General features: G+C 42.8%; 1 protein-coding gene across 1 annotated transcript in view; it reads right to left on the bottom strand.

Moving 5' to 3' along the window:
- The window catches only part of LOC125045065 (hillarin-like), a gene marked incomplete in the record, with an annotated part of 59,538 nt that overhangs the window by 38,597 nt on the left and 8,441 nt on the right, over positions 1-12,500 (bottom strand). The window contains 2 exon segments of the mRNA XM_047642172.1: positions 9,199-9,345; positions 10,956-11,150. Coding sequence (XP_047498128.1) covers positions 9,199-9,345; positions 10,956-11,150 — 342 coding nt within the window.

The following is a 12,500-nucleotide window of genomic DNA, read 5'->3' as shown; positions in this document are numbered from 1 at the left end:
CTCTTTGTTTCTCTTTCCTTTTTTTTGTTCTTTTCTTTTCTTTTCTTTTCTTTTGTTTGTTTTTGCTTTGTTTTTCTTTTCGTTTTTAATCGTCTTTCTTTTTCTTATTTTATCTGTCTTCCTTTTCCTTTTTAACTGTCTTTCCTTTGCTTTTCTGTTGTCTTTCTTATTTATATATATTTTTGTTTAATTTTGAGGGGTTCTTTCTTTGTTTCCTTTTGCTTTTGTTTCTTCCCCTTCATTTTATCTTGTTTGCAATTATTATTCTTTTCTTCTTCTCTATTCCTTCCTTTCTTTCTTCTTCGTATTTTCTTCTTCTTTTTTGTTTTGCTCTGTTATTTCTTTTCTTTCTTGCTTTCCGTTTCCTTCGTCTTTCTCTTTTCTGTTTTTTTATTTGCTTATTCTATGTTATTTGGCTATACCAGTAAATGGAAGAGAGAGAAGAGAGACGAAAGAGAAACAGAGAGAAATCAATAAGATACACAACCCCAAGCATCATCTCTATTCACACAGTAACCGATGTATCTATCCATCCTACCCTTTTATCCATCCCTCAGTCACTCCTATCCACCTTGTTCATCCACTCATCCTCCACATCCTTGTTCTCTTCCTGTGCAGTATGTCACAGGAATGTGGATCAACTGGTCAATTCATTTTATCCAAAAAGGAGAAATGTTTTGCTGCTTCATTCAGAAAAAAAGCCAGAGGGAATTTAGCCAGTTATTCTGTAAGAAAAAATATTCAGGAGAGAGAGAGAGGGAGGAAGGGGGGGGAGGGGGGGAGGGAGGGAGAGAGGGAGAGAGAGAGAGAGAGAGAGAGAGAGAGAGAGAGAGAGAGAGAGAGAGAGAGAGAGAGAGAGAGAGAGAGAGAGAGAGAGAGAGAGAGAGAGAGAGAGAAAGAAAAAGAGAGAGAGAGAGAGAGAGAGAGAGAGATAGAGAGAGAGAGAGAAAGAGACAGATACAGAGAGAGAGAGAGAGACAGAGAGAGAGAGAGGGAGAGAGAAAGAGACAGACACAGCACGTGAGATGTATCTGACCGGTTTCAACTGCATCCTCAATCTCATCTATACCTCCTTTTCTTCAACATTTGTCGCAAGTGAGTGTCTATATCTGCGTGGGCGTGTCTGCGTGGGTGTGTCTTTGTGGGCGTGTCTTTGTGGGTGTGTCTGTGAGTCACTCATGTCCCCGAGAAAGTACGAAAGACGGAAGTATGTGAAATAAAGGAAAGAAGCAGATAAAAACAAAATAATCGAGAAAATGACTAGGGACGAAAAAAAACGGAAATTCCACGGACAACAGAAGAGAAAGGCGACATGAAAGAACATCTATAAAAAATAATAAATAACAAAAAATAAGATAAAAAAAAATTAATAACATTGCGTTTATTCGATCAGTATTGTCAACGACTTCTTTATCATAAAGTATATTTCATCTTCTTTCCTCACATAAAGGGAATATTAGAAAGCTCACAATAAATCGTTTACTCTGCGAGAAAACGCTGTTTGAAAACCTCACTGACTACTGATAACAAGCGTAATTAAAGATAACACCTCCTAATCATTTCCCCAACAATGCCCAAATTCCGACCTCACAACAAAAATGAAAATACAAATGAAAACCGAAGAACCATAACAACACGCAAGCATTAGGAACAAACAGACCGCACATCGTGAATCTCCGGCCAGTTCCCGGATCATTCAAGAACGCACAGGAGGAGAAAATCCGGATTCGCTTGCATTTAAATCGCCCGTGTCGACAGGAAATCCGGATTCCTTTGCAATTAAGTCTCCTGGTTTAGGAATGAAATCCGTATTTCTTTGCATTTAAATCGCCAGGTGAAGGTATTGAATTCGTATTCCTTGGCATTTAAATCTCCTGGTTTAGGAATTAAATCCGCATTCCCTTGCATTTAAATCGCCAGGCGTAGGAAGTATACCCGAATTCCCTAGCATTTAAATCGCCGGGCGTAGGAAGTAAATCCGAATTCCCTAGCATTTAAATCGCCAGGTGCAGGTTCGGCGGCGCGGCGGCGGACGCAGGCGCGGCGGCGAAAAACCTCCCCGCAAACTGTGAAACCCCAACCCCGTCGGCGATGGCTTGTTTATCTTCCCTCTTCTCTTGTTGACATCGCTAGACCTATTTTGGAGGCTGTAATCTCCTAACTGCTCTTTCGGGTTGTGGTGAGGGATCGCAGGCCTGGTTGTTTTGCGAGTAATTATTTCGATAAGTATAGGTGATAATGTCATTCTTTCGGGGGGAAATAACGAGGGATACCTGTTATCTGGCAACACCTGCTTCCTCATACCGACGCGCGGGGTTGCCACGTCTACGAGACCGCAGCGCCGAGCACACGTGGCTCCGGGAGTGTTTAGACATAATGGATAACGAGTGCTTTCTCTCTCTCTTTCTCCGTCTTGATCATTATGGCACAAAGTCGAGGCGTGTACGAGAGAATAGCAGTCGTGAAGGCGGGGAAAAAAAAAAAAAGAGAAGAGAAAAAAAATAATAGTTTTATGGGTCACGTTACCGCGGCGAAGCAAATATTTGCGAGCGGAAGTTCGCGTCCACCTTAACGCCGACACCCCTGGCGGGAGATTTCCGTTATCTACAGAAGCGACGGTTAACGCGAACCTCTTAGTGGCCCCCATTACCCTGGATTTATCGCAGGATGTTCCATTCTTCCCCTTAACCCTCCCCAAAGGCCATGAAAGAAGAGGAAAAGAGGGATTTTTTTCACTTCTCTCGTGTGATAACCGGGTGCATGCGACAGACCCCGAGGGACCGTGAAATTGCCATCGGTCCTCGAACAGATGAACATCGCAGGCCGCTAAGGGAATGTGACCCGCCCTTTTTTTCTTCTTTTTCTTCTCTTATAATATGACCCGCCCCCATCTTCTATATTTTTTTTTTTTTTCGTTTTAGAATGTGACCCGCCCTTATTTTCTTATTTTCTTGTTGTTTTTTATGTGACCCGCCTTTTTTAAGTTCCTTTGCAACGCACGAACGATATTCATTCACTACAGTGTGGGTTAAGCGTTTTTGTTTAGCTTGTTCTCTCCAACTTCCTCTATCATGCCTTTTCTTAACATGCTTCTATTCAATTCTCTTCTATTCCTCTCTCTCTCTTTCTCTTTCTCGTTCCCTTTTTCTCTCTCTTTCTCTCGCCCCCTCTCGCTCTCCGCTTCTCCCATCCTTCCTCTCTTCCTCCCTTCTTCCCTCTCTCTCTCCCTCCCCCTCCCCCTCTACCTCTCCCCCGCTCTATGCTCTGCTGTGTTCTACTCCCCTTGCCCTTCCTCCCCCTCCCCTCCCCGCCCCTCCCCTCTCCCAACCCTCCACTTCCTGTTTCTCTTCCTCTTCCTATTGCTTCGCCCCTTTTATTGTTAACATCTATCCTCGAATGCTTCTATCCTCACTCCCTCCCTCTCACCCACTTACCCTCACCCTCTCTCCCTCACCCTCATCCTCACCCTCACCCCTTAACCTCACCCTCACCCCCTTACCCCCTTACCCTCACCCTCACCCCCTCACCCTCACCCCATCACCCTCACCCCCTAATTCTCAAACTCCCGAGTGGCCAGCTGGTGATGCGCTGCCCACATGCACCTGTAGCCTCCTCTGCCACACCTGAATTGTTAAACATAATACTCCCTTAGTCTCTCTCTCTCTCTCTCTCTCTCTCTCTCTCTCTCTCTCTCTCTCTCTCTCTCTCTCTCTCTCTCTCTCTCTCTCTCTCTTTCTCTCTCTCTCTCTCTTTCCTTCGGCTTATTCGCCTCTCTCAGCTACCTCCCTCTCCCTCTCCTTCTCCCTCTCCCTCTCCCTCTCCCTCTCCCTCTCCCTCTCCCTCTCCCTCTCCCTCTCCCTCTCCCTCTCCCTCTCCCTCTCCCTCTCCCTCTCCCTCTCCCTCTCCCTTCTCATTCTCCTTCACCTTCTCCTTCTCCTTTTCCTTTTTCCTTCCCTTCTTCTCCTTCTCTTTCTCCCTCTTCCTCTCCCTCTCCCTCTCTCTCCTTAAAATGTTTGGGTCTAACACTACCTCAGGAGGGGGGGGGGCGAAAAAATAATTTATCTCAACTCAACCCTTAACTTTTTTTTCCCACGCACTTCCTCCAATCAAGATGAATCACTTTACCTCACTCACATAATAGGTTTGTTTTTCTTTTAATTCCACCGAATTATATATATATAGATAGACAGATAAGTAGATTGTGTGTGTGTGTGTGTGTGTGTGTGTGTGTGTGTGTGTGTGTGTGTGTGTGTGTGTGTGTGTGTGTGTGTGTGTGTGTGTGTGTGTGTGTGTGTGTGTGTGTGTGTGTGTGTATGTGTGTGTGTGTGTGTGTGTGAAAAATAGATAAAAAATTGTGAAAAATAATGAATGGTTAAAATAATCTACTGTACCTGTTGGTGTCCATTGGTAGGAGAAAAAAAACTATTATATACAAAATAAGTTTCAGATATACTGACATCCTCTGTCTTTGTCTCCCCCCCCCCCCCCACACACACACACAGACACATCATCCGTAGGCCTATGTTATGGTGATGAAGTTGGTATACGGCCTCTGATGCTCTTCTGTTTCTTTGTTTATGTCTTTGCTCTCTGTCTTTTTTTCTTCTTTTGTGTTTTCTCTCTATCTATCTATCTATCTATCTATCTAACTATCTGTCTCTCTCTTCTCTTTTTTGTTCTATCTCTCTCTCTCTCTCTTCATCTTGTCTTCTCTCTCTCTCTCTCTTCATCTTGTCTTCTCTCTCTCTCTCTCTCTCTCTCTCTCTCTCTCTCTCTCTCTCTCTCTCTCTCTCTCTCTCTCTCTCTCTCTCTCTCTATCTATCTATCTATCTAACTATCTGTCTCTCTCTCTCTTCTTTTTTTTGTTCTGTCTCTCTCTCTCTTCATCTTGTCTTCATCTTTTCTCTCTCTCTCTCTCTCTCTCTCTCTCTCTCTCTCTCTCTCTCTCTCTCTCTCTCTCTCTCTCTCTCTCTCTCTCTCTCTGCCTTTCTTATTTCTCTTTCTCTCGTGCACCTATTGACAGAGACAGACAAGCAACGGCGATAGCATCAATAACAACACAATACAAACAAAACAAAACGAGCTTCAGAGCGACACGGAGCGGAACCTGTGGCGGGCAGGGGAAAGGGGGAAGGGTGGGGGGGGATGAGGAAGGGGGGTAGGGGGAAGGAGGAAGGGGGGTAGGGGGAAGGAGGAAGGTGGATGGGGGTTGGGGGAAGGTGGATGGGGGGTTGGGGGAAGGAGGAAGGGGGAAGGGGGGTAGGGGGAAGATGGATGGGGGGTTGGGGGAAGGAGGAAGGGGAAAGGGGGGTAGGGGGAAGGAGGATGGGGGGTAGGGGGCTGGTGGATGGCGGGTTGGGGAAGGTGGATGGGGGTAGGGGGAAGGAGGATTGGGGGGAGGGGGAGAGGCGAGTGACGGGTGGAGGACAGCTAGAGGGAAGTAGAGAGAGAGAGAGAAGGGGGGGGGGGGTTAGGACGAGAGAGATAGAAGAGAGAGAAGTAGGAAGGGGGGAAGAAAATGGGGAGGAAGGAGGAAGTGGGAATAGGAAGGAAGTAAGGAAAGGAAGAGAGAGAGAGAAAGAGGGGATAGGGAAAGAGAGGGAAGAAGAGAAAGAGCATACAAGTAAAAAAAAAAAAAAAAAGAAAGAAAGAAAGCAGAGAGGAAAAGAAACACGGAAGAAGAATGGAGACAAGGTATGGGTGATAACGAGAAGCAGGGAGGAAGGTGGAGAGTGGGGGGGAGGGGGGAAGGGGGGAGGGGATGACAGCCGTGACGTGTTACCTGTGATCACATTAACTGCCATTAACTAGTGACCATGACGAGAAGTGTTTGTTGTCGTGACCTGAAATCCTGTACGAAACTGCCGCATATGATCAACGAAATTAATAACAATTATGAAAGGAATAAACTATAAATGCGAATGATATGTCTAATGCCTTTCGAGTTGGGATTCATGTTAAGTTTAAGAGCGAGCAGTGTGTGTGTGTGTGTCCGTGAGAAATTCAGGTCTTTGAGCGATGGAAAAATAATGATAATTTCTGAGAGAATGTTTTGAATCACTTTATGCATGAATGAACCGTGCAGATGTTGTCATTGTGGTCTGTTTTGTGTTATTCTCTCTCTCTCTCTCTCTCTCTCTCTCTCTCTCTCTCTCTCTCTCTCTCTCTCTCTCTCTCTCACACACACACACACACACACACACACACACACACACACACACACACACACACATACACACACACAAAAATAATAAATAAATAAATAAATAAATAAATAAAATAGTAATAAAAATAATAATTAATAAACATTCTTCAAATATTAGCAAAATGAGCGACCTAAAAAAGCATCCCATTGCGGAACAAACCTTAACACCGTAAACCTATGACGCAATCGTAGAAAATTGAATAAATAGTCCCATTAAACTATCCTATCGAGCAAAATGGCCGCCGCAGCTACCTTCCGTTCAATCCGCACGTACCAGTGAATAAAAAAAAATCAAAAATAAAAAAAAGAATAAAAAAAAAAAATCCTCTCCTGTAACTCTGATGGATTCCTTTTTTTTTTTTTTTTTTTTCCTTTTTTTATGGCTAATGGGATTAAGAAGAGGAAGAGGGGGAGAGGAGAAGATAAAGAAGTAGTGAAGGGAGTAGGGAAGGAGAGAGAAGGGGACTAGAGGGGGAAGAGGGGAGGCGAGTAAAGGAGAGAGAGAGGAGGGAAATGAAGCAGGGAGTGAGGAGAGGAGTAGGAGGAGAAAGATGTAGGAAAAGAGGAGAGGAAGAGGAGGCAAACGAAGTATGGAAAGAGGAGAGGAAGAGGGGGAGAAAGAGGTAGGAAAAGAAGGAAGTAAGAGGGCGTGGGGAAAGAGAAGGAAGGAAGAGGAAAGTGGGGGATGAGAAGGAAGGAAGAGGAAAGTGGGGGATGAAAGGGAAGGAAGAAGGAAGTAGGCAAAGAGGAAAAGAAGAGGGGGGGAGAAGAAGTAGGAAAAGAAGGGGAGGAAGAAGGAGGAAAAGACGGAAGGGAGAGGGAGTGGGGAAAGGGAGGGAAAGAAGAGGGGAGTGGATAGAGAGAGAGAGAAGGGGAGTGTAGCTTGAGGGGAAGCGGGGAGGACGAAGGGGATGTGGAGGGGCAAGGGAAGGGGAGGGAGAGGGAAGGAAAAAGGGTTCGTGGCAACTCGTAAGACCGTCTTGATTACTTGTTTACTTGATTGGTTGATTGGTTGGTCGTCCGTCCGCTTGGTAGTGTCACCTCCGCAAACCTTAGCAACCTGTGAGAAATGCTACGACCTATTTCCCAGGTAGTTTCTTGCAGTGTCCGTAGTATTTTGACTCTGTTATTTCCCTCTTGTCTTCTTCTCCCTCTCTTCTCTCGCTCTTTATTCGATTTCGATCAATCTTTCCCTTTTTCTTTGCTCTCTTCTCTCTTTTCTTCTCTTCGCTCTCTCTTTCTCATTCTCTCTCTCTCTCTATCTCTCTCTCTCTCTCTCTCTCTCTCTCTCTCTCTCTCTCTCTCTCTCTCTCTCTCTCTCTCTCTCTCTCTCTCTCTCTCTCTCTCTCTCTCTCTCTCGTTTTCCCTCACCCCTTCATCTTCAACTATTTCTTGTTATATATTTTTTTCTTAGTCATTCTTAAAGAATTCACTACATTGTATTTTTTTTCTAATACTCGGTCTAGGAACAAACCATTAAACAATAATAACGAGATAAAAAAATAAAATAAAATCATAAGTAACAATGTGATCATGACCACGAAGTGTTCATAGCGTTCAGCAGTTGTTCACCAGCACAGCGCAGCCAGACAGACCCCCATTCCCCAGAGGAACAACACGACCAAAAGTTAGGAACTTAGGAAGACATGGCGGCCGCTGCTAACTTAACCTCAGGAATTCCAGGCAAAACTTTTTTTTTAAGTGTCTCCGTGTTGTCTGCTCTCCTCCTTACGCCACTAATGAGCCTTGTCACCAGAAAAAGAATCCAGCGAAACTCTACAGCAAACCGTACGTTAAGTTTTACGAAAGAAATGGGCTGTAATTACACGAACAATTACTCTTTAACCGGCTGTTAGTGGAAAGCGAGAGAGAGAGAGAGAGAGAGAGAGAGAGAGAGAGAGAGAGAGAGAGAGAGAGAGAGAGAGAGAGAGAGAGAGAGAGAGAGAGAGAAAGGGAGGGAGATAAAGGTAAAGAGGGAGAGAGAGAGAGAGAGAAACTTAACGAAGGAGAAAGAAAGAAAGAAAGAGAGAGATAGAGAGAGAGAGAGAGAGAGAGAGAGAGAGAGAGAGAGAGAGAGAGAGAAAGAGAGGGGGGGGAGACAAACAGACAATAGCGACGATTTAAAGGCCTTGCGCAAAATGCAGACGGGCGAAAATGGCGGGAAAGGACGCTCTATTCATAAATAACGGTTCTGGAAAAGTTAAATGGGAGTGTGTTTCGTTTAAAAGAAAGGATTGGGCAAGAGATCTGAGATTCGGGACTGGGGGGGGGGGGGGGGAGAGGTTATTATAGAGGGAATTATTCGTGCAAAAAGGGAAATTGTAGAATTTGCGGAAGTAGTATGTTGTGTAGGAATGTGTGTGTGTGGGGGGGGGGGAAGAGAAAGAGAAAGAGAAAGAGAGAGAGAGAGAGAGAGAGAGAGAGAGAGAGAGAGAGAGAGAGAGAGAGAAAGAGAAGAGAGAGAGAAAGAGAAAGAGAAAGAGAAGAGAGAGAGAAAGAGAAGATAAAGAGAAAGAGAGACTCAGAAAGACAGTCGAAATGAGTGGATAGTAACAATAAGCGTAACAGCAACAATTATAACAATAAAAACCCAAAAGATTCCTCAACGACAGAACACAGACAAACCTTTCTTACGTAACCCATCCACCGTCCCAAAATATAGTAAAAAAAAAAAAAAAAAAAAAAAAAAAAAAACTGAAAAATAAGAGATAAAAAAATAATAGTAATAACAATAATAAGAACTAAATGCTTCAGTAAAAAATAAATAAATAAATAAATAAAATAAAATCTAGAATAAAAAAAAAAACTCACAAAATGGGGATACAAAATAAACCGAAAATAAAATTCACAAGGGAAAAGAAAACAAACAGAAAAAAAAATTTAAAAAAATAAAAATAGACAAGAAAAACAAATCTTAAAAGAAAACAATATATTTGTTTTTTTAATAAGATAAATTAAAAAAAAAAAAATCCAAAAGAATAATAATCACTTACCAGATACTGATTGATGGGCTTGTCATAAATGCGCTGAATCCTGGTGGCGTTGAGGGCATGGGCGATGTGCAGCGCCGTGTGATCGAAGCGGCCGTATTTGTAATCATTGTGTCCGTTTTCTGAACCGTTGCCGCTGCCGTTGCCGCCCTGTTGGAGGACGAAGATGGGGATACGTGATTACTGTTCTTTTTGATGATGATAATAGTAGAAGTAGTAATAATAATTGGGTATAAGTGTTGTTTTAGAGCTATTTAAAGTGCATTTTTAAGAATTATTGTTATTTTTTTTTTTTTTTTTTTTTTATATATACTTTTGTTTTTTTCTCGATTTCAGAATTTGTTCTCTTCGGATCTGGTTTATTTCATTGCAAAATTTATATCAAAGCAAACGTTGGCAATAGAAACGGAGGGACGCACATGCTCCATGTATATATGTATGTATGTATGTGTGTGTGTGTGTGTGTATGTGTGTGTGTGTGTTTGTGTGTGTGTGTGTGTGTTTGTGTGTGTGTGTGTGTGTGTGTGTGGGCGTGTGCGCGCGCGCGCTATGTGTGTGTATGCGTATACATTCAACTTACACATATTTGTATATATGTACTCATTTACCTATCAGTCTATTTAAAGTAGGTACCTTCGCCTCGTCCGCGCCTGACTTCGCAATCTTAACACGGTCCACTTTATCCTTTCTCTTTCTCTCACCACTTATGCACACAGAGAAAAACTAGACCCGCTAACTTCTTACACATCTCGAGAAGAAGAAAAAAAAACTAGTATATCTGGCTTTTTTACGCCCATCTGACTCACTCCCGCCCACCCTTCAACGCCCACTTCTGCTACTACTACTACTACTACTACTATCACCTTGTTCTCACTACTACTACTTCTATTTCTGCTATGACAGCTGCTACAACTACTGCTCTGATTACTGTCGCGTCTGCTCTGGTGCTGCTCATCAATGACTATTAATGTTAATATGATTTAGTCTACTGATTAAGCTGCTATGATTACTATGACTGGTTCTACTACTTTTGCTTCGTCTGCTTCTGCTAATCCTTCTAAAACTGTTTTTTTTTTTTTTCCTGCTGAAGCTTCACGGACACACCCATGATTGCTAAAATGCTACGCTCTCTACTGGTACACTGCGACGTTTACTACTGCACTGCTATGTTGCATTGTTATATCTACTACTAGTATACTGCTGCATTCACTACTACTACACTACTACTACTACTCATTACCACTATTATTACATAATTACTTCCTCTGCTATCACCTTAATAACAAAAAAATATATAAGTAAAATACTGATCATACTATGAAAGACTCATACCACAAATCCTCTACGATTAATCAGAAAAAGGTATTTGCGGTTTTTCCGAGTCACACTCAGGAAGGGCCGTGGGGCACGCCCACGTACGCACGGGTGGAAGCCAATACGCACACTTAAACGCATCCACACACTCAAGGAAGAAACATCACACGAACGCATGCACGCAGTTTAGAGAGGAAATAGACTCACATTCACCGGTTAGAGAGGCCACATACGCAATAGAATGCACGCAATGTAGAAGGGGGAAAATACACCAATTAGAAAGACAACATGCGCAAAAAACACGCACGCAATGTAAAAAGGGAAAAGTACACCGACATACAAGTAAGAAAGACACACGCACGCACGCGCAAAGACAACCCAACACACGCAACAAGGAAAAGTAAACGGACACGCCGTTCGCAAAGACACGCGCTTATCCTCCTCACCTTCTGTGCGTACGGGGACTTCAGCACGATAGAATCCCCGTCGATGGAGGGCCTCCCACCCGGCCGGATCTGGTCGTTGACGAAGTGGGCAGACTTGGGTACGTTGAGAGCCGACCGGATGCCCACAGCCTCTCCGTCCAGATGCCCAGGCCCGATCTTGGGCACGTGGGATGAGCAGTACACCTCCTTGTCATCCTGAAATGAGAGGGGGAGGGGTATGAGTGGCGATTGTGTATCTATTCAGGATGGGGGGTTATTGTGAGGTCGATGGTAGAGGGATTAGTAAGGATTAGTGGTGAATGCGTGGATTGGAATAGGATTTTATAGGTCTCTGAGTAGTGAGCCTGTTAGGATTGGGATAGGTGTGTATTGGACTTCAACGGAATGAAATATAAGTATGTAGGAAACATTTTTGTAAAGGGTATACATTTCTAAAATAACTATACAGTTTTACACACACACACACACACACACACACACACACACAAACACACACACACACACACACACACACACACACATACATACACATTCTTCTTTCCAGCAATCGAGAAACCTCAGGGAAAGTAGACTCACATTCCCCTCGAATGGACCCTCGTTACTACATCCCAAGGGAAAAAAAAAAAAGGTCAGTTACCTTTCCATGACAGAAAGACATGGGAGGGGGGATGGGTGGGGGGAGGGGGGGAGGGGGAGGGGGGGTTGCTTCACCATGACGGAGATTCTCTTCATAATAATCGAAGCGTGTGTCAGTTCACACGAGGGAGAAACGGTGATCAAATGTCGTCCGTGGCTAATTAATTCTTGGCATTTCTAATACGTGTGAGTAATTATTACTTTTTGAGATTCGGCACCTTTTTTCGAATGATTTCTGGCAAGCTTCGAATCTATCTTTTATCTATCTATCTGTCTATCTATCTATCTATCTATATTCATCTGTCTATCTATCTATATATATTTATCTATCTATCTGTCTATCTATATCTATATATATATTTATATCTCTTTCTATCTATCTATCTTTCTATTTATCTCTATATCTATCTATCTACCTACCTATATGTCTATCTATCTATCTATCTATCTATCTATCTATCTACCTACCTGTCTATCTATCTATCTATCTATCTATCTATCTATCTACCTATCTGTCTATCTATCTATCTATATATCTATCTCTTTATCTATCTATCGATCTACCTACCTGTCTATCTGTCTCTATCTATCTATCTATCTATCTACCTACCTATCTGTCTATCTGTCTATTTAGATATCTATCTATCTACCTACCTACCTATCTGTCTATCTATCTATCTATCTATCTATCTATCTACCTACCTATCTATCTATATATCTATATATCTATATATATCTATCTATCTATCTATCTATCTATCTATCTATCTACCTATCTATCTATCTATCTATCTATCTACCTATCTATCTATCTATCTATCTATCTATCTATCTATCTATCTATCAATCTATCTCTTTCTATATAGTTTATAGTGCAGACTTTCTCTTTTAGGATCAGATAATGACAAG

Source organism: Penaeus chinensis, chromosome 1 (genome assembly GCF_019202785.1).
Source record: "Penaeus chinensis breed Huanghai No. 1 chromosome 1, ASM1920278v2, whole genome shotgun sequence".
Lineage (NCBI taxonomy): Eukaryota > Metazoa > Arthropoda > Malacostraca > Decapoda > Penaeidae > Penaeus > Penaeus chinensis.
This window is presented reverse-complemented; position numbering and strand designations above follow the sequence as displayed.